Source organism: Haliotis asinina, chromosome 1 (assembly GCF_037392515.1).
Source record: "Haliotis asinina isolate JCU_RB_2024 chromosome 1, JCU_Hal_asi_v2, whole genome shotgun sequence".
Lineage (NCBI taxonomy): Eukaryota > Metazoa > Mollusca > Gastropoda > Lepetellida > Haliotidae > Haliotis > Haliotis asinina.
In genome coordinates, this window is record NC_090280.1 from 71953760 (window position 1) to 71981086 (window position 27327).

The following is a 27327-nucleotide window of genomic DNA, read 5'->3' on the forward strand; positions in this document are numbered from 1 at the left end:
AAATTGATTGGCTTGTCGGCAGATCAGTGTAGAGGCTGGTGAGCCTGACAACGCGTGATACACGGTCTTCAACAACACATACCGTGCTGGGCAGACAGGGGAGACCACATGGTAAGCCCAAACACCCATGACGAAGGGTTCACTACAGCAGTCTCCATAGTCGTATTCAGCTACAAGTTTATGAACGTCGGATTTGAGAATAGCTGCCACTCTGGTGTACGTTAATCATCAGTTTAACACAATGGATAAAGTTGTGCTCAACGTCTCAGGAAAGAAGTTTGTGACGTTTTGGAAAACTCTGAAAAAGTTCCCAAATACCAGACTAGGGAGGCTGTCAAAGACGTCTGCGAACTATGACTCATCCTGCGACGAGTTCTTCTTTGACAGGAATCCCAAGGTAATGACAGTTATTCTGGACATGTATCGGGGAGGCGAACTACACTTCCCCTCCAATGTTTGTAGTGCTTGTGTCAGACAGGAACTTACGTTCTGGGATATCCCAGAAGATCTAATATCTGAATGTTGCTGGAAGAGGTATGCGAACGGCAAGGAAGACAAAGCCATAGTGGACATTATTGAGAATTTTATGGGTGTTGTCCCCGAGTTTACTGACAAGGAACATGACAACTGGAGGAAGAGGATCTCAAACACGTTGGAATATCCCACATATTCCCGTGTAGCTATGGTAACTCACTTCTCACATCATCTTCTTGTTTATTGTCATGATATTACATGCATCATGAAAACTACACTCTGCCAGGTATCATCGCTGTCTTCTGCCTTTCTATGTAACTGTCTATTATGACATGAAATAAACGTTTTCGCTTGTAGGTGTGTGTACGGTCGTGTGTGTTCGTGTGTATGTGCGTGCGTGCGCGCGCGTATGGGAAAGATTTCTGTATCTGTATCTTAACATTCTTAAAGACATATTCAACTTCTCAAAAGAGCCAGAAGACAGTAATATTTCCTCACCGCAAAATTTAAGGGGGATACGGACGAAAGTCTTATGTATGGTATCCAGTTTCCTCTTGATAATATATGTAATCTCATGCGTCTAATTTATGTAATTATCTCATGCTTCTAGCTGAGTGTTTCCGTTGTTGTTTCATATGACAATGTTTGTGACTGCAAAACTCTTACTTTTTTATTGCCACAAAATATGGTTTAAATGTGTCCTTAGGTCTCGGCATGTTTGTCAGCCCGGTGTTATTCATTGTGTTAGAGGAGGTGGTGATGTTCATGGTAGCGATGTTGATGTTGGTAGGGAGGATGATGTTGGAAATTATGATTATGAGGAAAATATTTGGAGATAAGCATGCTGTGCTGGAAAATCAGAGATATTTTACGAAATTATAGTAGCTATAAGTTTGATTTACAACCGAACGTTTCAAATGAAAACTAGTGCTCTTATAATTTCGTGGAAAGACGTCCACCCATGTTCCCCTTAAATTTTATTCTACTCTTGAAAATGATATCACCTGAGTATATATTCCTCATCTGATAAGGATGACTTTTAACATGTTTCTTTACTTGTATGTGAACATGCTGAAAGACATATCCAACTTCTAAAAATGCCATTGAAAGAAATCAATCCTTATCGTTAAAAATCTCGGGGGGGGGGGTGGGGGGTGGGGGGTGGGGTGGGGTGTGGTACCGGCGGAAGTCTTACACATTTCGTTATATACCCGTGATTATATGTCTCTGTATGCGTAAATGCAAGAACAAAACATCCGATACTCACATCAGAGTTTATTATAACCGTGTCTCTTTGCAATTCATCTTTGAAACATGAAACATGATATCCTTGAAACGTTGACAAACTGATGAACACTTGACCAATACATCATGTTATATGAAAACAGTTTCACCACTGAGGAGCATTGAAGAGATCTGTTCATCTCTGATGAGGTTTAAAAAAACTACAATATAAGCAGAAAACAATTCCATAATTTTTGCTCATGCGTTTTATATTTGGCATTATCTTTACAGAGTGTAAAGAAATTATACAAAGACATTTGGATGAATACACATTTGAACAACAGTTCGTTAAACCTGTCAAAAAATGTTTACCAGTAATAATATATAATCCATCATTACTACACATAATAATGAAGCAATAAAGGTAGAAATGACATGAGTTCAAAGTAACTTACATTTGTTGCTTAACATTCCGTGATTAGCAGACAAAGAGGTGATGTAACGTTCCAGCATGGTGGTCAAGCACAGTCTGACGTGCATGCTCTGTTAGTGCTTGTGCTTGTGCCAGAAGGGATGTCATGTGATGAACAAGTGCTAGAAATGAGGCTAAATTAACTGCATTATGAATGTTAGTAAGATTAGTTACAAAGGTTTTGGGTGATGCTAGTAGGGCTGGAACCTGTAACTTTAGAATTACAAATCCACAGCCTTAACCATTAGACCAATTAGTTAAGAATCTGAATTTGAAATTTTAGTAAAATTAAGTTTAAGATTATGTTGAAAAAAATATTAGCACATAGAATTAAATGGAATGGAGGCACACCCGGTGTGTTTAACAAACTGTATACTCGAATCTGTTCCTGTTCTTGTTACGCAAATTTCTTTCCGTCAATTTACGAACGTCACTATACGTGAGTGGGTGAGTGAGTTGATATTTAACGTCACATCGGCAATCTTGCAACCATATCGTGACGAGAACATCCTTGAAAAAAGGAATTGATCTGTATGGTAAAAAACCTGTCGACGAAGGACAGTAAAACAACTAAAATATCACAATAAGAAAAACACGTCACAATTTAATTCTGGACTCACAAAAGTCCAGAAACTCTCAGCACTGTGGCCACTCTCGCACAAGCGATTTCGCAAAATTAAACAGGCAGCTGTTATGTATGTGTGCTAAGGATGAAAAAATGAAAAAAAATTTTTTCGAAAACTCAAAATTTAAACTCGTTCGCCCATGGGCACGCCCATGGGCGAACAGTGGCCAATGGGTAGGCCCATGGGCAGGCCCATGGGCGAAAGTGTTTCATTTCATCCAGAATGAATGTTTTGGAGGTTGTAAATGAATGAAAAAATGTTAATAAGTATCATGACACAAATTTCAGCTTGTTGTGACTTGACTCTGCTAACTGACAGCGATTTTGAAAAATCTCGCCCATGGGTGAAAAACATATTGGCCCATGGACGAGAATAATTAATTTCATTGAAACTACATGTTGTTTTTTTTCCAGGCTGTGCAGTTTTTTCAATAAATGAACGTGTATTTATTATTGTCTTGACACGAAATTAAGCTTATTTTGACTTAATTCGGCTAATTAAGAGTGATTTTTCAAAAAGACTCGCCCATGGGCGAAAACCATTTGGCCCATGGGTGAGAATATTTACTTTTACTCAAAATACACCTTTTCCCATGTTTTGGAGGTTGTGAATGGATGAAAGTATGTTCATAAGTATCATGTCACAAAATTCAACTCATTTTGAATTAATTCCGTTAATTTAGAGCTATTTAACAAAATCTCAGCCATGGGTGAAAAACATTTTGGCCCATGGGCGAGAATATTTCCTTTTACCCCAAACACATCTTTTCCAATATTTGGAGGATGTAAATGAATAAAAGTACATTTATGAGTATCATGACAGAAATTTCAACTCACTTTGACTTAATTCCTCTAAATGAGAGCAATTTTGAAAACTCTCGCCCATGGGAGAAAGACATTTTGGCCCATGGGCGAGAATATTTGCCTTCACTCAAAATACATCTTTTCCTGTGGTTTGGAGGTGTAAATGAATGAGGATATATATATGAGTATCATGGCACAAAATCCAACTCATTATGACTTAATTCTGCTTATTGAGACCGATTTTCAAAAACATCTCGCCCATGGGCGAAAAACATTGGGCCCATGAGCGAAAATCTTTCCTTTTCACTCCAAATACATCTTTCCTAATGTTTTGGAGGATGTAAATGTATGAAAGTGCCATTATGAGTATCATGACACAAAATTCAACTGATTTTGACTTAATTTTGCGAATTCAGGAAGATTTTTAAAAATATGCCAGAATAATCACTTTTACTCAAAATACATCTTTTCCCGTGTTTTGGATTTTGTAAATGAATGAGGATATATTTATATGTATCATGGCACAAAATCCAACTCATTTTGTCTTAATTCTGCTAATTTGTAACAAGTACAAGAATCTGGACTTCCACTTAAATTTTCATAGCTTTTTTTATTGTCTTGGAGGTTGTAAATTTATGAATGAAAGTGTGTTTATAAGTATCACGACAAAAAAAAATGAAATCATTCCGGTCTTAATTCGACTAATCTCTCTCGTGGACGAAAATATATTCGTTTGCTCGTTTTCTTTATTTTGCAAACATATGGTTTAAAAATAGATGAAATTCTAATGACAATTCAGTTTAATTTCGTGAGTTTAGTTTTATGTTGCACTCAGTAATATCCCAGCAATATGGCGGCAGTTTGTAGAAAATCGAGTTTGGATCAGACAATCCAGTGATCAACAGCATGAGCATCGACCTGCACAATTGGGAACTGATGACATGTGTCAACCAAGTCAGCGAGCCTGACCACCCGATCCCGTTAGTCACCTCTTACGACAAGCATAGTCGCCTTTTATGGCAGAAATGATAAAAGAAAGAAGTGCATATGTGAATGAATGAGAAAGATATAATAAAAGAAAGAAGTACATATGTGAATGAATGAAAGAATAAATGATACATCACGGCCATCCCTTCCAAAACATGCTAAAGAACGCAAAACTATCGTTAGATCACATGTGTTAACATCAGCTTGTTATTGTCTCCCTGGTCAGGCGTAACAATTGTCAGACAGGTTAAAACAACAAACTATCTGGTTGACTGCACAGCTGCCTGTTGACGTAGTATACCCACAACACCTACTTTTCCTGCGTAACCTTCATCTACATCACCACCCTTAATATATTGAGCAGAGAGCAAGGAAGGCCCTACAGCTGTAACCACTGAACCGTGGCGTCTCTCTGCTCCCAAGTTCCCAAGTGGGGGTGTCCTTCTCTACCTCTTCCATTAATCTTAAAACATCTAACACGCTCAACGCATGCATCTTTTTATTAAAATGTGATGTTATACATAATCATAAGAGTATTTTTATGTATTATTCAGTTGATAAATTATTATTCTATGATATATATATATATATATGTATGACACGCTGGACAGGTCTAGGGCATTTTGTGTTAATTTACCATTCCCATTTTCATAATGCTTAAAAAAGACACTCATTAATCTATCGCAGAGTTTTGTCATTCCTTCACTCCAACATGGTTGCTAAATCCCCTATGATCATAGTATATCGACTCTGCCATACCCAGTTCACCTAATCCTGAGAAATCAACCAGTCATGACATACCCACATCGCCTAATTAATTTTCCGTACCTATCGAGTAAAAAATACATAAAATGGGAGGACGCCTTGTTAACTAATGGGAGTGAGCCTTGCAGGGAGTACCCTCACTCTCACAAACCCACGTATTGAGGAGAAGCGGCCGTGTTTGTCGGGGATTTTTCTGGCTTTGCTAAATAAATCGTACATAAACATGTAAAATATTTTGCTTTGATTATGTAACTACCCACATTATGACATTGAGACCATTTTGATTTATCTAGTAAAATACGATTGAAGAGTTTTGAGTTTGAATCTTGCCACTTTAGCGCTCTATCTTTTTTAATGGGGCGTGCATACTAATATTTAGGTTGTTTTTAGTATTCCATCTATTTGTTTAAATTAACTGATTTACCTGTTTTTGCTTTGTTTGGGTTTTTTATTGCAAGTGGCCCAGCGAGTGAGTCTGCTTTGATGCCTGTAAATTTATTCTGACGTTTGACGAGCGGGACGTAAACAAGAACATATATGGAGCCCCTGCATCAATACGTATTAAAGTGTTTGAAACATTATGCTAGACCATTATTTGTACACAAGTGATGAAATGTACCTGAAAGATCAAGGTTCATAAGAACGTACAAGGCACATTTCTCCTACCTCATTTAAGAATGTCCATTTCTGATTGGTTCACGTGGCCTTGCGAGGGAGAATAGATAATTTTTACCCCGCCACGTGGGAAAAGCCTGCATCCAGTCAGTGAACTGTAAAGCAGTGGTTCGAATCGACTATAGATAGTACCATGTTAATATAATACATGAAGTCTTTGAATGTCATTTAGAAGTGAAAATACATAAGAATGAAGATTATTATGGATATCAACTTCTTTATGACAGAACACAACACCTGATGAAGGAGTAAGCATTAACTCCGAAACGTTGTGTTCTCTCATAAAGAAGTTGATATCCATAATAATCTTCATTCTTAAATATAATACATGGTTTCAGCTTGTTTTGATGCTCTTTTTACATAAAGTGATATTTAAACATTCGTTATGGTAAATACGGTGTAGCAATGTGATGAAGAGTATGCGGGTTTCTTCATCCCATTTCATCCACCGATGAGAATGGTGGTATCCTCTTTTGGTTCACACCCGGATTGTCGATTGTTTTATCAAATACACAACAGGACTGTCGAAAAGCAGTGGAGTGTGACAGTGCTCAACACTGTTCTAATGACACCCGGAGCGTCGACTACCTTGGAGAACTTGTGCCCGAGAATGCCCGTGAATAGCAGAAGACTCGTCTCTACGCTAATTAACGAGCTAAAACACATACACACAGACTTCGGTGAAAGAATGAGCTGCGGAACCAATTCCTGAATGATAGTCGTCGCACGAACAGTAGTCGAGAAAGTTGGCGTCATCGTGAATCGAGGGTCTGTGAGCAATGTAAACTGCATATTGTGAGACAGTGGCCACAATAAAGAATAAAGAAGAACTTGACAGAAGGCTTCAGCGTCTCAACGAGCAGCTCCAAAGACAAGAGATTTCCGTAATGAGCTGTGCTCATCAGACTGTCTGCCTCGCTCATAGTGACCACATTACTGTACTTTATAACGTATTTGGTTTTCCTTCATGTCCGGAGCGTCGAACGCCATAGTGTTGACACCTGATTACCTCCTTACGTATTACCCGAGACCTCGAATTTACAAAAATTTCAATTCAATTTTAGACAGCCCAGGCAAGTCGTTTGTTTAAGGAGTAAGAGGATTAGGAGGCATGGTCGACTAGATTTCTTTCTTTAACTAATCCCACACGGCCTTCACCAATAGAGGGAATGATTTCTGTTCAGTTATGACATTGCTGTTCTCCATATGTCTCTATTTTCTCCACACATCTCCATGTTGTATTTTTGTATGCTTTGTAACTCTGATAGGGACTGGTGAACAAGCTTTACAGTACCTCACCCATACAGCATTTAATACAAAATATAAATGAAGCATGTGTCGTCATCCATATGAACTATCATATAATAACATATGCATACATATCATTACATCAAATACATCTTTCATATAAGTAAACATGAAAAATAGAATTATGGTTTGTTGTGTCTGACTAGCTCTTTGTAGAAACACTGAACATTTGTGAGAAGGTTTTTGACAAGTTAATTAGTTTCCTGTTAAAAAATTTAAAAAATCAAGCTTTGTGTTTTATGATAAAATCGTGGACGGATCAACTATTTTCTGGTTTTCACAGTGAATAAGTTCTTTTCCGTTCACCGAAGTCATCATAGACCACAGTGAGAAAAGGTCGATCTTCAAGCAGTAAGGAAGACCATGATAGCGTATGGAGTACGTGTGTCTTGGTCATCTCCTCCGCTATCCCCTCCCCGAATCCACACCCCACCAGGGCGTGTAGGACTTGTCTCGGTGAATAAAAAGGGACTCCTATAACCCCATATACCCCTAATCACAATGCTATAATTTGTCGTTTTTGTGTATCCGGTTTTGTGTATTCTGTAATATTGTATAGTACTGGTGAAGTGTTAATCAAAGCAATATTTTGCTTGCTAAACGAACCACATTTTTTGAGAATCAAAATATGTTTTAAGCACATTTCCAAAATTGAAATGCAGCATGCACACAATAACTAAATTGGAAGGAATATCGTGCCGGACAAGGTTTTCCAGAGCACCTGCACATAAATGTCAATGTCTTTCAAAGACTAATATGTGCAGGTCTTGCAAAAGGACAAAGCAGGTATGCTTGACAAAGTTCTTGCAAAGGAGGTTTATACACAACACCAAAACCAACCGGTCAGCTCGACGCCTTATAGAACAATCAATTCGAGATTTCCTTTGAATGTGAGATATTTGGCTGCGCGTCTTGCGCAATCAGTCTTTTTCATCCATATACACTCACGAACACCTGTTCATTTCAAAGCTGGTGTCTCCTAATGACCTAATGTGATCCATGGATGAATTTTGTAAATGACAAGTAAAATACACATGAAAGCGGCAGCTGTTATACTCCAATAAACAAGACCAGCGGACGAGACATGACTTTTTCGGTGCAAATTGTCGTAGGCGCTTTGCGGAAATTACGTAAGTGAACGCGGAAGAAACAGAAAGCGTCATCGTTCCGCTCAGTTTCCATTGTCTTTGCGAGTTATGCTGAGATACTCAACAAACTGAGATAAAAGTCAAAATGATGAAAAAGTGGAAATCAGTGTGTGGATTAGAACTTGAAAATCACTCATGAAGTCTCTGACAAAGTAATATCTGTTCAGGTCATGATCATTTGGAAAAAAATACGAAAGTTCTATGGATATACAACTTCTTATAAGGTAAGCAGCATTTCGGCGTAGCTGTTAAACTCGTTATCAAGAAAGGAATATCTTACAGGTAGTCCTGTAAGTTAAACCTTTGTTTTGGGTCGAGGTCAAAATCGTTTGGTGTAGTGACAACGGTGTTGATTTATGGGATTAGACACGGCTTTTCTATAAAAAAGTAAAATGTGTGTCCTCAGGAAACGAAATAAGACACGTGTACCAGAATGTAAGTGAATCGATGTTAGCGAGTTCAATCAGTGACTTCAGTTAAAATGGGCTTTCAGTTCACTCCTTCCAGTAGTAATGAGTTATTTAGTTTCTTGGTAAAATTGCTTGCAAGGTGAATGTTGAAAATGACAGTTTTCAGGATCATTTTAACAACTTCAGTTATGGCAAATGCGCTGCTATGCTTCACGTTTCGTCCTACTTATTTTACGGGAAGATACCTTTGTGTAAACAGCTATATGTTCATTCTGAGAACTGGTAAAAAGGGAGAATATATCTCGTGAAAATGAATTTTGAAAGACTGCAGATCAACTGTTCCAGTTGTCTCAACAACATAATTTCTTAGCGGAACGATACTTAGAGACAACAATCACGGAAGCCAAAGTAAATCTGTGTAGCAAAAATAGTGAAAATTTATTTAAAAAATAGAAAAGTAAACGCAAAGTCAATCTTGATTACATTACGTATTCCTCATAGCCCGATATAATGATTACACATTAATAGTATGGATACGTTAATGTATAGTTTAAACTAATCTCCTCAAGTAATCGGGACTGGATTGTCAAGCATAAACATACATATCAATGCCGCTCCATACCAATAATATAATTACATAACATACATGATAACAACACTTCATGTTCCGCTCGTCAAACGTCAGAATAAATTTACAGTTATCAAAGCAGACTAACAGGCCCACTAGCTGTAAAAAACAAAACAAAAACAAATAAATTAATAAATCCAAATGAATAGATGGAATACTAAAAACCACCAAAATATGTACGCCCCCTTTAAATAGGTAGAGTGCAAAAGTGGCAAACCGGTAAAATATGCCAAGATTCAAACTCAAAACTATACAATCGTATTTTACTAGATAAATCAGAATGGTCTCAATGTCATAATGTGGGTAGTTACAGAATCGAAGCAAAATATTGTACATATATGTATCATGAAATAATAATTTATCAACTGACTAACACATAAAAAATACTCTTATGATATGTATAACATCACATTTGAGTAAAAAAATGCATGCGTTGAGCGTGTTAGATGTTTTAAAGATCAATGGAATAGGTAGAAAAGGACACCCCCACTTGGGAACTTGGGAGCAGAGAGACGCCACGGTTCATTGGTTACAGCTATAGGGCCTTCTGTGCTCTCTGCTCAATATATTAAGGGTGGTGATGTAGATGAAGGTTACGCAGGAAAAGTAGGTGTTGTGGGTATACTACGTCAACAGGTAGCTGTGCAGTCAACCAGATAGTTTGTTGTTTTAACCTGTCTGACAATTGTTACGCCTGACCAGGGAGACAATAACAAGCTGATGTTAACACATGTGATCTAACGATAGTTTTGCGTTCTTTAGCATGTTTTGGAAGGGATGGCCGTGATGTATCATTTATTCTTTCATTCATTCACATATGTACTTCTTTCTTTTATTATATCTTTCTCATTCATTCACATATACTTCTTGCTCTTCATTCATTCATTCATTCATTCATTCATTGTAAGATTTCGACTGATACAGTAAACTGGCTGAAGTACTGTTAAACGCAGCCTAAGTTGCGATGGAGACGAATCAGGTCACTGTGTGCATTGGAGCATGAGGAGGCGCATACTAATTAGTACAAATGGTAAAGAAAACAAGCGAGTGACCTACCAAGGTAGGTACACTTAAAACTACTAGGTAGATACATTTGGCGAATGTCAGTGGAATTGACAAGACATATTTCAATACAGTTTAAAGATCTCACAACACCGTTTATTAATGTGTCCCAGCATAGTCACTGGAGTTTGGTCACTCTTGATTAGGGCTTTCACAAATAACTTCAGCTTCATAGATATAGGTTGAATTTTGGTATATTTATAGAATACCTAAATTCAAAAGAATCTCAAGGCTTAGTATTCTAAGTGTATTGTATATGTTGCTGGAAGTAAAGCTCTGTGTTCGGGACCCGTGAAGATCTGGAGTAGAAGAGGGCCTCAACAACCCATGCTTGCCATAAAAGGCGACTATGCCTGTCGTAAGAGGTGACTAACGGGATCGGGTGGTCAGGCTCGCTGACTTTTGCTGACACATGTCATCAGTTCCCAATTGTGCAGGTAGATGCTCACACTGTTGATCACTGGATTGCCGCCGCCATATTGCTGGGATATTGCTGAGTGCGACATAAAACTAAACTCACGAAATTAAACTGAATTTTCATTAGAATTTCATCTATTTTTAAACCATATGTTTGCAAAATAAAGAAAACGAGCAAACGAAAATATTTTCGTCCACGAGAGAGATTAGTCGAATTAAGACCGGAATGATTTCATTTTTTTTGTCGTGATACTTATAAACACACTTTCATTCATAAATTTACAACCCCCAAGACAATAAAAAAAAAACTATGAAAATTTAAGTGGAAATCCAGATCCTATACTTGTTACAAATTAGCAGAATTAAGTCAAAATGAGTTGAATTTTGTGCCATGATACTTACAAATATATCCTCATTCATTTACAAAATCCAAAACACGGGAAAAGATGTATTTTGAGTAAAAGTGATTATTCTGGCATATTTTAAAAAAATCTTCCTAAAGTCGCAAAATTAAGTCAAAATCAGTTGAATTTTGTGTCATGATACTCACAACGGCACTTTCATACATTTACATCCTCCAAAACATTAGGAAAGATGTATTTTGAGTGAAGGCAAATATTCTCGCCCATGGGCCAAAATGTCTTTCTCCCATGGGCGAGAGTTTTCAAAATTGCTCTCATTTAGAGGAATTAAGTCAAAGTGAGTTGAAATTTCTGTCATGATACTCATAAATGTACTTTTATTCATTTACATCCTCCAAATATTGGAAAAGATGTGTTTGGGGTAAAAGGAAATATTCTCGCCCATGGGCCAAAATGTTTTTCACCCATGGCTGAGATTTTGTTAAATAGCTCTAAATTAACGGAATTAATTCAAAATGAGTTGAATTTTGTGACATGATACTTATGAACATACTTTCATCCATTCACAACCTCCAAAACATGGGAAAAGGTGTATTTTGAGTAAAATTAAATATTCTCACCCATGGGCCAAATGGTTTTCGCCCATGGGCGAGTCTTTTTGAAAAATCACTCTTAATTAGCCGAATTAAGTCAAAATAAGCTTAATCTCGTGTCAAGACAATAATAAATACACGTTCATTTATTGAAAAACTGCACAGCCTGGAAAATAAACATGTAGATTCAATGAAATTAATTATTCTCGTCCATGGGCCAACATGTTTTTCACCCATGGGCGAGATTTTTCAAAATCGCTGTCAGTTAGCAGAGTCAAGTCACAACAAGCTGAAATTTGTGTCATGATACTTATTAACATTTTTTCATTCATTTACAACCTCCAAAACATTCATTCTGGATGAAATGAAACACTTTCGCCCATGGGCCTGCCCATGGGCCTGCCCATGGGCCTACCCATTGGCCACTGTTCGCCCATGGGCGTGCCCATGGGCGAGCGAGTTTAAATTTTGAGTTTTCGAAAAAAAATTTTTTCATTTTTTCATCCTTAGCACACATACATAACAGCTGCCTGTTTAATTTTGCGAAATCCCTTGTGAGAGAGTGGCCACAGTGCTGAGAGTTTCTGGACTATTGTGAGTCCAGAATTAAATTGTGACGTGTTGAAATAAAACTAGCGTGAAAAGTTAAAACTAATATCACCATTAAGACACTACGATATAAAAACAGGCTATAGATCACCAACAACTGAAGGCAGATCACCATACTAGAGGCCATGGGGACTTACAGTACCTCTGTTACCTGCATGGTCACGTCACTATACACGTTATATGGTACATTTCTCTATCTGAAGTATTCTACACCAAATGTTATATAATGAAGCTCATATGAACGATAGCAATAACAAACGGATAAATATTTGGGAGTCGTTTTACTAAACCAAGCTTTTACTGGCTTTCAGAGAATGCGTACTTATGGCATTTTCAACTCTGAACTTGTTTTTGAAAATTATTTGACATGTATCCTTTTCTCCATGGCTCTTGTTTAGAATTGTCTATCATCGTTTACCTATAGAATGTAATAACTGAGTCTGAGTGCAATAAAATGGAGACAACGTGATACAGTTGATGGTGTATACCTACAAGACAAACTCGGCGAACGGACTTAATACCTCCTACGTAGGACTTAGTATCTCCTACGTAAGACTAAATATCTCCTATTTAGGACATACTATCTGCCACGTAGTACTTAATATATCCTTCTAAAGGTTCGGATTATGAAGTGTGGCTATTAAATTGAGAAATGGTTCGTTATGCAGGACGTTAGATAGTAGAAATGCACGTCAATGCATATTTATGACATTAACGCAGTGTTACTACACAGTGTTCTTGTGTGTGTGTATCTGTGTGCATGTGTGTGTGTGTTACGTTTGGGTGACGTGGACCTTGATCTAATTGGAGTTATGGGCATTCTCACTCTCTCTCTCTCTCTCTCTCACACACAGATACACACACGTACTCACGCACGCACGCACTCACACAGACAGAGGAGGTTTGCGGTTTGTAATTTTTGTACTTGTTTACAAGTTGACTTGACTCTGGTGGAAAAATGTTGAATGCGGCGTAAAGCAATACGGAATTATAAAAGGCAAAGGATTGCCATTATAGTTGTTTGTATAAATGTAAGGCTATAAGTACGCATAGACTGCCGCCGATAGACACGTCTGTGCACGCAGATCATGACTAATGTGCAACGACCTCTCAAATATCCAGGGCATAAAGGAAAAATATAACGAAGTGCAACATGTAACACTGAACTAACAGCAACGCGTAACAATATGGCAAACTGAACGCGAGGCAGTATAGTACAACAGTCGGTCCAAAACACGAAAGTAATATGCAACAAGTATACTACCCATCAAAAGTCTAGACTCACTACATTTACTCTAGTGAGTGTCAACTTTTGATAGGTAGCATAGTTGAACAAACGAATCTAAAGCTGAAGGAAACAGTACACTCTTAGAGTACATGAAACACATGATAGTAGATTCTAATGGTAAATATAACACATAACTGTAGACTCTAATGGTAAATATAACACATATCTGTAGACTCTAATGGTAAATATAACAAATATCTGTAGACTCTAATGGTAAATATAACACATAACTGTAGACTCTAATGGTAAATATAACACATAACTGTAGACTCTAAACGTAAATGAAACACATGGCCGTAAACTCTAAAACGGTGACTGAAACAGTCAAAAAGGAAATGGTTTCCGTGTCTGGGGGAACTAAGTTGACCATTTCAGATTAATGTATATTAACATATATCGAGCATCTAGTACAGAAAATACTAAGTCCGACGTAGATGATAATATGTCCTACGTAGCCCTCCTACGTAGATGATAATATGTCCTACGTAGCCCTCCTACGTAGATGATAATATGTCCTACGTAGCCCTCCTACGTAGATGATAATATGTCCTACGTAGCCCTCCTACGTAGATGATAATATGTCCTATGTAGCCCTCCTACGTAGATGATAATATGTCCTACGTAGCCCTCCTACGTAGATGATAATATGTCCTACGTAGCCCTCCTACGTAGATGATAATATGTCCTACGTAGCCCTCCTACGTAGATGATAATATGTCCTACGTAGCCCTCCTACGTAGATGATAATATGTCCTACGTAGCCCTCCTACGTAGATGATAATATGTCCTACGTAGCCCTCCTACGTAGATGATAATATGTCCTACGTAGCCCTCCTACGTAGATGATAATATGTGCTACGTAGCCCTCCTACGTAGATGATAATATGTCCTACGTAGCCCTCCTACGTAGGGGATAATAAGTCCTATGTAGGCGATAGTGAGTCCAACGTAGGAGATACTAGGAGATACTAAGTCCTACGTAGGAAATACTAAGGAGATACTAGATACTAGGAGATAATAGGAGATACTAAGTCCTACGTAGGAGATACTAATTAAGTAGTAAGTCCTACTACATTTTTTTTCACCGTGACCCTAATACGCTTCCGTAGGATAGCGGTGATGTTGGACAGAGAAAATAGTTTGGATGATGTTGAGGGTGGTGTTGGTGTTGGTGTTGGTGTTGGTGTTGGTGTTGGTGTTGGTGTTGGTGTTGGTGTTGGTGTTGGTGTTGGTGTTGGTGTTGGTGATGTTTATGGGAAGGTAATATTGGTGATACTGATGGAGGGGACAGCGTTGCTCATGTCGGTGATTACCGTGTGAGTGATGCTGATGATGCTGATAGCTTTTATGACGTATACACACATGGTGTTCATGATGTTGATGGTGTTGATTGACGGTGAGGACGGTGTTGGTGATGTTGACGGTGAGGACGGTGTTGGTAATGTTGACGGTGAGGACGGTGTTGGTGATGTTGACAGTGAGGACGGTGTTGATGCTGCTGGTGGTGAAGGTAGCGTTTATGTGTATATTGTGAGAGTGTGGGTGATGTTGACGTTGTTGGTGATGTTGATGAGGACGATGTGAGTGATGTTCACGGTGAGGACGGTGTTGATGAGGCTGATGAGGCATTTTGGTGGATATTGTAAAGATGTGATGTTGATGGAAAGGATGAAATTTGTGATTTTAATGTGGTAGAGTAGACGAGTAGAGTGATAACGATGTTGACACAGGGTGCAGTGTTCGTGATGCATTACGGACCTTGGTGGTGATGTCGATTTTAGAGGGAGACTAATGTTGTGATGTTGAGGGCAAGTATACGGCGTTGGTAATCATGATATTGATGTGTTGACGATGCTGGCAAGGGGTTGAGGGGCTGGTTTTGGTGCAGCTGTAGCCAGTCCTGTCACAGGGTCTGATCTGGTCGTTGGTTAGTCGTCTATCCACACTACCCGAAGACACGTACTAAGCCAAGTTCCCGAATGCAGCCACACGTGAAGATCTGGATTAGAGGTCAGTAACCCATGCATGTCGTAAGAGGTGACTAACGGGATTGGGTGGTCAGGCTCGCTGACTTGGTTGACATACCATTGTATACCAACTGAGTTGATCGATGCTCATGCTATTGAAAACTAGTTATCCTGTCCCGAGTCGATTATTTATAGACCGCCGCCATATAGGTGTAATATATATATATATATATATATATATATATATATATATATATATATATATATATATATATATATATATATATATATATATATATATATATATATATATATATATATATATATATATATATATATTAGTGCGGCATGAAAAACCTCACTCACTCAAGAATGCAGCATGCAGTTTTTAATGTCCGAACTGATCAGACTGAACGTCTATTCATGTCAAGCATGACAAGACTGGCCGTTGTTGCCCGTCGATATCTGAACAAAATCCATAAGCCAATCGATAGAGATACCTTGTGTGATGTATGAGGTTTTCGCGCATCCTGTATTAGCACACACATTTGCTCTCTAATACTTTGTCAATGAGTGTGAAACGTCTTCATCTCAGATGTCAGTTAACACGGAAAACATCTAGACAGGATTCATTATGAGCTAAAGACGATGCATTCACCAGAGTTGGCAACCTAATCAGTCTGGTCTCAATATTTTATGCTTGTGTTTACATGTTGATACAAACAACTAGAAACACAGTGCTTAAAGGTTTCTATGAGTTGCGATTATTGGATGTGTTCAAAACGAGACAATCAGTGAAAACTCACATCTATCTGTACTGGAACTAAGTACGTTAGTGTTATACCAAAGATAACATTTGAGACTCTTCATGTTCCCTATTTAGGTCTTCCCTGGCTATTCTATTATATCTCCTGTCTGTTGTGATCAATACCCTGAACAGATTTATCTAAGCTTAGTTCTAAATCATATTAGAATAACAAGTTATAAATAGCCTTCTCATTTCGATGTAAATTATTCATATTTGCAACACGCCGCTATACCAGCTGTACTCGGCTGACATTAGTTTGTGGGTAACTCAAGTAACAATGAGTGAACATTGAAAGATATATATCAGTTATACTGACTAAAAGCCAACAGTGATCTAGATCCTAGACGGTTCCTGTTTACTCCCATTACTACATCTCATTTGAACTAAATGCATCACAAATGAACTGCGGGGATCAAATAAGGATTAATTACCCGAGTAGAGGCATCCCGTGGCATGTAATATGCACAGCCCATGAGGTCTCCCAGAATATGCTTAAAATCACAACTGCAGAGTAGCTTGATACAATCTAATTCACCAGTATATTATGTTATTTTACAGGTAATCTAATAAGCAGAAAGTGAAGGTCTTAAGAGTAGATGGTATTTTGTAGTTAGTGAATATTCCTGTATTCATATGTTAGAGGAAAAAAAACAACAAGCCAAGCTTAGTATATTAGAGTAGAGGTAACGGTATACTGGAGTAAAGTCAGACCAATATTTTTTCTTTTACAGATCCTATCAGTCGTACTTTTGTTAAGAATAAAAACAAAATATAAAAATTGGTTTTCACCACAAAAAACAATAAGATCCTAATGTTTTTACTGGCCCAAAATGTAAACTTACCAAAAACAAATGTTTACATACACTTCATAAATTGCCAAAAATAGAATACGTTTAGTATTTAAAAGGAATACTACTTTGACTGCTGATCTTTTAATTTTTTTTATTCCCCTTGTCTTTAGGTTTTAAATCCGTTAGAAAATAGGTCTGGCCTGAAGGTGAAATATAAACGAATGAGTTAAGTTGCTATGCTATTAAGTTAAATTAGCAATGTTTTCCTCTTATTTAAAAAGGCACAATGCAGTAGTCAAGTGTAATGCCAAATGCATCATGGCTGGGCTTAGGAAGTTAAAAACTAGTTTTAACCACGATATGCTGAAATAATGCCATTGTGACTTTAAATCTTAACTCATTCACTCACTCATGGTGTCTAAGTTTGTTCTTAAAGTTAGTCTCTCATAAGCCTACACGGGTGACTGACCTTTATTGTGTATTATAGCTAGCTTATGTGTGGCCTGTGTTTTACATGTGAGGTGAGAAACAAATAAAATCTCACATGAGACCAGTAACCTTACATATATACATTTCCTCTTCATTTAAAGGTTTTGTTATTTTTATTTCATTGGAAGAAACACAACCTGTGTACTTTCGTTTGCGCGTCAGTTATATATATTTCGTTTGCGCGTATATATATGCTTGGTTGACACGTGTCATCGTCTCCCAATTATGAAATTATTGTGACTGAAAAGTTTCATTATTTGAATCAAGATGTATTTGTTGCTATCCAAACATTATCTTGCTATCCAAAAGATTATCAGAGTTAAACTACTTTTCAGTAACCCATGCTTGTCGTAAGAGATGACTAACGGGAGCTTGGTTGACACATGTCATCGTATCCCAGTTGCGAAGATAGATGCTCATGCTATTTTTCACTGGACTGTCTGGCCCAGCGCCTTTTAGCTGGAATATTGCTGAGTGCGGTGTTAAATAACAACCGACGAACCAACGTACCTTGTTGATAATACAACGCGGCCCAAATAAAGCGTTGCAGCGTTAACCTGAAAGAGGCATATGAAATATCTCATACATCCGTCAAATACATACAACCAATACTGAACATGTGTTTTAAGTCCCGTTTCACACACCCATCAAAAGAGAATAACTACCGAAATTCTCTAACATGTTAGGTACGACTATCCTTGGGCTGCTATCGCTTCCTAACTGGGACGGAGCCATGTGTCACAAGGTAATGCAACAGTTGAGAGGATCGTGACTGCGCATCTTTGGCAGCCATGGTATTATGAAGCCTTAAGTTCAGTTGCCAAAAGCGACAAAACCTCTATGTATTTGCACACACACACACACACCCATACTGTAAAACTGACACACAGAGCCCTAAGTCTACCATTAAACGCCCTGGTCACCTCACCTAAAACATGGGGTGATTCACTGTGAAAGAAATTCAGCAGTGCCGTCACTATGTTTATCCTGCGTGGACAAACTAAGGTAATTTTAACTCACCACACCGGTGATTTGCTGGAATTTGGTCATTCCTTGTCAAAATCATATTGACTGTGTATCAATTATTCATTCGATGTTTACCAGAGATACCCACGCAGTTCTTATTAGTACTCATCACTGCCTGTTTCAGCAAAATACCAGAGCTAGTTTGAGTTACCATGGCAACAATGTAAACTTTGAACCATTAAACGAGCAATAAGTGTAAGTGACTTTCACGTCGTTGCTATCGCACATTCAGCACGTCAAAAAAACCAAAAAAAACAAACAGAGCGTGGGTTGAGGATAGTCTAAAAGACTTTCACTTTTCCTCGGCCATTAATTAGCCTGCTACTTTGCCCTGTTTACGTGCCGGGTAAACACGTCAGAAATATTTTTATCAAGGAATTGTTCCATATAAAACTTTGCGAATGCCTTTATCACCTAAGCGTAGATAAACTGTTCACAGTTCAGAAAATATCTTACAAACTTGGTGTTTTGCTGGCAAACATGCACTTAATGCTTATTGACCCATGAAGGCAAAGCCATGCTTGTGTAATGGCAGCTCACTGAAGGACTGTCAGTTGACGTTTTGAAAGTTTCCACATTTATCCGTATATTTGTTGATTTGCGTTTGGGTTGTAATACTAAATACCAGTCGTTGTCACAGCACGATGACATCACGATCTGTCTGCACTCCATGCAAAACAACCATCCTGGGCGTAATTTGGACGCTTATTGAAAACGTCTATAAAAAGAAAGCTGCAATTGTATAAACAAATTTAAGCACTGCAATAAAATGCATGGAGAGCTGATACTGTGTGTTTGAGAAAATTGATTCTATTGTGAGCGTCGAGTACTGGTGGAGAGAACTAGAAGGAGGTCTGCTCATAAATAAACTGTCAGAACTAGGTTGTAGCGACACTATACCGATCAATATCGATTATCGATTACGTATCAAATGAGTAGGGATTCAGATGACGGGGTTCGCCTTTGTTCATGTTGGACTGATTTCTGTGTCAGTATATAATGTCATGTGACGGTATTTCACGATACAAACTCCTGTGACACGCCAAGGAGTGATCACATGCTCTAACATACTGGAGCCCCGGGTACTGATGGTAGGGAGTGATCACATGCTCTAACATACTGGAGACCCGGGTACTGATGCTAAGGAGTGATCACATGCTCTAACATACCGGAGACCCGGGTACTGATGCTAAGGAGTGATCACATGCTCTAACATACCGGAGACCCGGGTACTGATGCTAGGGAGAGATCACATGCTCTAACATACCGGAGACCCGGGTACTGATGCTAGGGAGTGATCACATGCTCTAACATACCGGAGACCCGGGTACTGATGCTAGGGAGTGATCACATGCTCTAACATACCGGAGACCCGGGTACTGATGCTAGGGAGAGATCACATGCTCTAACATACCGGAGACCCGGGTACTGATGCTACGGAGTGATCACATGCTCTAACATACCGGAGACCCGGGTACTGATGCTAGGGAGTGATCACATGCTCTAACATACCGGAGACCCGGGTACTGATGCTAGGGAGTGATCACATGCTCTTATATATTGAGACAGCATGTCATATGCCATTATCTCGATACCGATCTCTGGTTCTCCATGCAACTTGTTGATCAGATCTAGATGTGCTCGAATACCTGTATGAGATTGTGAATTGCAGCAAGGACCATGTTACGTGTACGATGTATAGTGTCATTTGACCACATCGTGCCTTGACTTACGCTTACCGCTAATTGTGCACCAATAAACGATTTAACGCAAACTGTCAGGGACAGAATGCACATGTTCACTTTTCACTGGCTAAAAACAAAACAAATGAGAAATGTGTCTGTGATGGTGACAAATATGACATCTGTATTATCACAACGAGTCGTTTGAAATGGAAACGAAACTCAAGTATCAGTTACAACAGGGCCAAAGAACGGTCGACGAGCGCACTAGACGACAGTAACAGCATCAAAAACCGGCAACCATAGCATCCCGAAACGGCATGAACATCATCAAAGATAGCGGCGAGGGGAGACGAACAGGCTGTAGTCAATAATGCTTTCGTCACCATGTCACAATGAGTCTAGTCTTGATTTGATATCGGGATGTAGCGCGTCAACCCCCTATTGCATTATGCTTCATACTTCCCAGTGTCAGACTTGCGATTCAGCACAATTTGTTCAACCGTTCGGCCGAAACAGTTTTGTACTTTGTTGTCGACAATGTGTCGTGCTATTGTTTCCTTCTTGTTTTTCTCACAAAGTATTCATAAGTCACATTCAACGTTAATATACTTTGGTGATTTAAAACGTTGATCACTATCTGTGAATTGTATATCTAAGTGTTATTTTGACTTTCGAATGTAAACTCCCACTGATTAGGGCAAGGACTTCTGTTTCAAATCCACAGGAAGCAACATATTGAGACTTACAAGAATTAAGACGGACGAATGTTTGTACCACAATTAGGCGTTATTTTATTGTATTTTTTGTTAAATGATGTAAAAATATTTGGATATATGGACAATTTTGAACAGCATGGAGATGATAACATTGTAGATACACACTTCACAGTTGAAATTATTTGCAAGTTTATGTTTCTTTCTCTGATGGTAACGCAATGTTGTCTGAGGTTTAACTTCTTTTTACACTGAATACACTTAGACATATTCTGTCGAACAGGGGACCAACTTATGCAGAATCGCATGCCTGACTCTGAGAAGTCTGAACATAGGTTTGAAGCTTAATACAATAGGGGGTTGATGCACTACATCCCAATATCAAATATTCAAGATTAGACTCATGGTGACGAAAAGCATTATTGACTACAGCTTGTTCGTCTCCCCTCACCGCCATCTTTGATGATATTCATGGCGTTTCGGGATGCTGTGGTTGCCGGTTTTGGATGTTATGACTGCCGTTTAGTGCGCTCGTCGACCGTTCTTGGGTAGCTGATACTTGAGTTTCCTTTCCATTTCAAACTATTAGTTATCCGTGACAGGAGTTTGTTTCGGTTTTACAGCACATTGTGGCAGATTCTGGTGATTTTTGTTCTGTATATTTAAGTTGATTTATATGAGTTCAGTTTTGATGATTTGTTCACTGTTTATATGGTAGGCCTGAGATATGACGACGGGAAGTCGACTCACCTCGCATGAAATGCATGCGCTGCCTACTGGCACAAAGGGCCGTCTCAAACATGTCCTTTTTTCTATTGTTTTTTCTTTTGCTTTTTCATGTGTGCCGAATACGTATCATCTATTGATTAACATCTTACGTGTCCTTCTTTCACAAACAGTATGTTGAGATTTGTAAAAGAGTATGATACCTGATCTGATACCCATATAAAGGCATCGTAATAAATGTTTCAAAATATATAGGTAGCATAATGGATATATTTTGTAACTTGTTATGGCATGCCATGTACGTCCACAGTTTAATTCCCCTAAGGGAATATAGTATTAGCTGATATCTCTATCCTCGAGCACGACCCCAACCATCGTCTGCTGCACCCGTCCTGGTGTTGCTTTTGAGATGGCCCTTCCCACCTGTTTCTTTTAATAGTGATAGTGAGACTCCATGATAGCTACATCCATGACAGTTTCAGGATGAAAGCTATTTCTCATATGTCGTTTATGACGAAACTAAGTCTAATTTTCAAAACTGATATTTAAAAAGTTTCCTTTGAAATGCAATATATCATCCCACACTAATTTGCATAAAGCCATGGTCTAGCTGTTCCACATAAATTGCTTTTGACTTTGAAAAAAGTCTGCATTGCTCATTCTGCACTAATCTCTCCTCAGTAAAACCCTTTTATTACGTTGCCTATCTCCTTACCATTGGAATTGTAGTTAGGCCGTACTTAGTTTAACAGATATTTCATAGTTTCCCACATCAGCTACATAAATTGTAGAGAAAAATGTGAAAACCCCCTAGTGTTTTCCTGTTTCCGACAGTACTTTAGTTGTTTCCCCCTCAACTGCCACATCTAATACTCAGACAGCATGAACCATGCCATTTCTCCAGGAAATGCCAGAAAATTATGTCTCTGGCTATATTTTAATAAATATGAATCCCTGGGCTCTAAATATATCATGCTAATAACGCAAATCTACCCAATCTTGTCTTTCTTACCTAACAATAAGTAGCCTAAAAGGCTAGTTTTACAGGTAATGATGACAAAGAGATAGTATGCGTATAGTCTTGCATTTATGTAACAGCCTATTGCCTTGGGTAATTGCATAACACCTGCGCCCAGGTGACAGAGTGTGTTTCAAGATGGTATTGTTGCTGCACTTTATTGAGATTCCATTGCTGTACTTTCTGGAGACTTTATCATTGTACTTTGCGTTGGCAATCAAGACATGCACTGCATTACTGCTGGGGAAAAGATGGAGTACCTCATATGATACGCAGTAAGGACTGACAGGTTTCGGGCTTTGAATTAGGAGATGTTTCCTGTTATTCAAATAGACTCGTGAAGATCAGGGTTACAACTGATCTTCACGTTTTACATCCATGATGATGACATGTCGGCGGTGTCGACTACGATGTAGATGGCGCTCCATCTAGTCCTTTGGACAATCACCGGGCTTCTTTGTCGCTTAGTAAACTAACACCCACCAATATGATCACGAGGCTTGACAATGAAATAATTATCTTTATCTGATGATAGCGGCGAAAAATCTGAAAAATAGCTACGGGTATGACGTGTGTTTAATCCTGTTCATCACGTTTCATCAAAGTCAACTGCCATAGTCATGAATGGTGCGGAGATAATGCGATCTCAGACATTGAATGGAATCTCTTTCACGTAAAGTATACTGAAATTCAATTCCGCGGAGAGCAATAGTAATGTAGTACCGGAAAAGTTAATTGTGCCTTTCATTTTATTGTGAATTGTACTACAAAAGATACATTTATTTTTCTCCTACTCCCAGTATACATAAATCACCCTCTCAACAAACTTAAAATCACTTTACGTCCCGGTTTTGTCGGTGGAACTCTCCCTGCATGTTATAGTACAATCATATTTCTAAACTTATGATCATTGTTTCGTATGTAGAATTACAGTTGTATCCGTTATGAATATCTAGTATCAGTGTCATGTGATGTGGCCTTGCACGCACGTTCTTCAGTATTGTGACTGTCACAGACACGACACAGCATTGTCACTTTCACAGACACGATCCAATATTGTCACTTTCTCTCTCACACACGCACGCTCGCTCGCACGTACGCACGCACGCACACGACACAGCATTGTCACTTTCACAGACACGACCCAGTATTGTCACTAGCACAGACACGACCCAATAGTGTCACTTTCTCTCTCACACACGCACGCTCGCTCGCACGCACGCACACGACACAGTATTGTCACTTTTACACACACGACCCAGTATTTGTCACATTCACACACACGACCCAGTACTGCCAATATCACACACACGACCCAATACTGCCAATATCACACACAAAGTCCAGAAACGACGCCATAAACCCACACGTACATGCATACACATCATCATACACACTACCCGGACCCGTGAAGGTCCCGGGCTAGAACGGGCCTTCAGCAACCCATGCTTGCCATAAAAGGCGACTACGCTTGTCGTAAGAGGCGACTAACGGGATCGGGTGGTCAGACTCGCTGACTTGGTTGACACATGTCATCGGTTCCCAATTGCGCGGATCGATGCTCATGTTGTTGGTCACTGGAATCTCTGGTTCAGTGATTATTTACAGACCGCCGCCATATAGCTGGAATATTGCTGAGTGCGGTGTAAAACTAAACTCTCTCACTCACTCACTACCCGGTGGCCATCATAGCATAAGCGAAGCTGCATTCGCGAGGCCTATGACCCAGCCTCCACACTATCATACATTGGCGAGTCTGACTTCTGCCCACACATTGTCATACACCCTCTTCTCTATCACACACTCGCTGTCAATCACACACTCTTCCCGCCCACTCCGCACCCCACACATATCATCCTCATGCAGTTGTCACCAGCTTTATACGACCCAATCAGCAAATCCTCATCCGCCTCTGTCTGTCACCATGTTGTACGCCATCACACATCAAGCCCTCCCTACCATGGTTTGTTCCTATCCCATCATCGCACAACATTCGCTCTTATTCGCATATCTACACACTCCCGACCTTGTTACAATCCCAACCTGGCTTCCGCCCCACTCACACGCCTAGGCACCACCAGCCGCTACAGAATCCAGCAAACTTTTAATCGTATTTACACATCTTCACTATCGATCTTGCCCATCTAATTACGTACCATATTTACACATTTTCACAACACAACTACGCTAGAATCCCATTTCACTACCATCTCTATCTACACATCTTCACAACTGACCGTACCACAATCCCATCTCGCTGCCCATGCCATTCACACATCTCCATACTACCGGCAGTGCATGAATGAAATCTCACTAACTTAAATATCCTCAACCAACCGACCCTGAATCCCATCTGACTAACCATCCTTCCCCCACATCTTCACACATTCCTCCATGTTCTCACACAAACACTTAGCGTCCATACGCGCACACGTTCATGGATCCATCACCTTGCATTCTCATCGTCACACATCGTCACAGAGCGCCACCGTCTTTCTTACACCTGAAAACGCCAAAGCCAGCTGGTATAATATACCATGTATCCTGTCCCATGTACTGTGTAAATATGTTCTGTCTTCTTCTGAAGGTATGGAACGCAACGAAAATGACGATGGTAGTGGTCATCACGGTGGCTGTGATGCTCGGGACGATCCCGTCACTGCGGCTGGGGCTACCGCAACTGACCAAGGGCAACCGGACAATCAAGAAGCTGGATCTGATTCTAGGCACGGAAACGGCTTTGTGGATCAACTACACGGAGGTTGTGTGTCTTGCCTTCTTCAGTATGGACATGATTGCACGCTTTCTAACGTCACCTTCAAGGAAGGCGTTTGTGAGGGACTGGTTGAACATTGTGGATTTGGTGCTGGACCTCATCATGTGGCTGGCGTTCGTGCTGGAGTTCGGGGGCAACCTTCTCGGACACACGGAGGTCCTTCGACTCACGGACCATGTGCTTAAAGCTCTTTTTGTGCTTAATGTGCTTAGATTGTTTCATTTCGTCAGGCAGTATGCCATGATGAAAATTCTTCTTCTTACATTCCGGGCCAGCTTTGGACAGTTACTACTACTGTGTGTTGGACTCACTATAGCGGTTGTAATATTCGCAACAGTGATATATTTTGTGGAGATTGCTATGGGTGTTGATACGTTTGACAACATTCCAATTGCGATATGGTGGGCAGTCGTGACCATGACAACAGTCGGGTACGGAGACTACCATCCCCATTCAGCTCCGGGCTATATCGTTGGAGTACTCTGTTCTCTGTCTGGTATTCTTCTCCTGGCCATGCCAGTGGCCATCATCGCCTCCAACTTCACGGCATATCACGTGAATCTGGCCGCTCGGGACCAGCGTATACGGCGTCTGAAACTACTGAACAAGAAGGCCGAGACCAACAAAGGGTTTCTGGCGTCAGATTGCACAGAACTGGAGGACTTCGATGAAAGCGACTTCAAAATAAATGGACAGACAAAGCATAATGGAATTTCGCACAATCAGGTCCAGCCCATCAGTGAAAAACACACAAAGTTGTGAAACAATTTTCGTAAACACCATTTCATAATCATAAAACAAAGTGTGAAATAAAGATACCAACTGATAATAACTCATGTGCCTTGTGTCTGAAAATTAACTTGTGCCGACCACTGACCTCAGACTTTAATCAAATTACAACTTAGAAAGGTGACTCGTGCCATCCGGTATGTTAGTCAGCCCATTATACCAGCTTGGCTGTTCTATATCCGACATAACTAACGTGGATACGATACACACTGAAAGACAAGACTGTAGTTTAACAACAGCATGGTGTCCATAATTAGATGTCTCACAGCAACACGTCACGATACAAAACGTGATCAGAGTCAGTAAGTGTACTGAGTCGTTCTTCGCTATCATCTAGATGCCTCAGAAACAATGTACAGCAGGTGGAACATAAATGCCACACTGATGCTCACCAAGCCTTTTGATCTGCCGCCGATACATGGGAACGCCATTCAATAACATTCAGTTAACGCACTTAAATTTTCACTTTATTTAATGAACGGTTTGATGGTGCGGAACCGTATCCTACGAAGACGGTATGCCTTAACAATAGGAACAGCCTCTTGAGATCTAGTGTCCGCCAAAACAATGAAACAGCTTGTAGGTAGACAGATGCGACAGAGGCATGACTGCGGGTACGTCGTACACAAACAACAATATGTTGTATCGCAACAATCATATGTTTCTATATAAAGCTAAGGATAATCAC

At 39.5% G+C, this 27327-nt stretch overlaps 1 protein-coding gene across 1 annotated transcript; it reads left to right on the forward strand.

Annotated features, from left to right (window-relative positions):
- The first annotated feature begins 241 nt into the window (after positions 1 to 241).
- On the forward strand, positions 242 to 26714 carry LOC137282295 (potassium voltage-gated channel protein Shaw-like). The gene is made up of 2 exons (XM_067814040.1): positions 242 to 685; positions 25662 to 26714. The coding sequence occupies exons 1-2, from the start codon at positions 242 to 244 to the stop codon at positions 26610 to 26612; spliced, it is 1395 nt and encodes a 464-aa protein (XP_067670141.1). The 3' UTR covers positions 26613 to 26714.
- The last annotated feature ends 613 nt before the right edge of the window (positions 26715 to 27327 follow it).

Coding starts and splice junctions, on each gene's coding strand:
- LOC137282295 (XM_067814040.1), top strand. CDS start 242: ATGGATAAAGTTGTGCTCAACGTCTCAGGAAAGAAGTTTGTGACGTTT. Junction 686..25,661: donor CATATTCCCGTGTAGCTATG/GTAACTCACTTC, acceptor CTTCTTCTGAAG/GTATGGAACGCAACGAAAAT.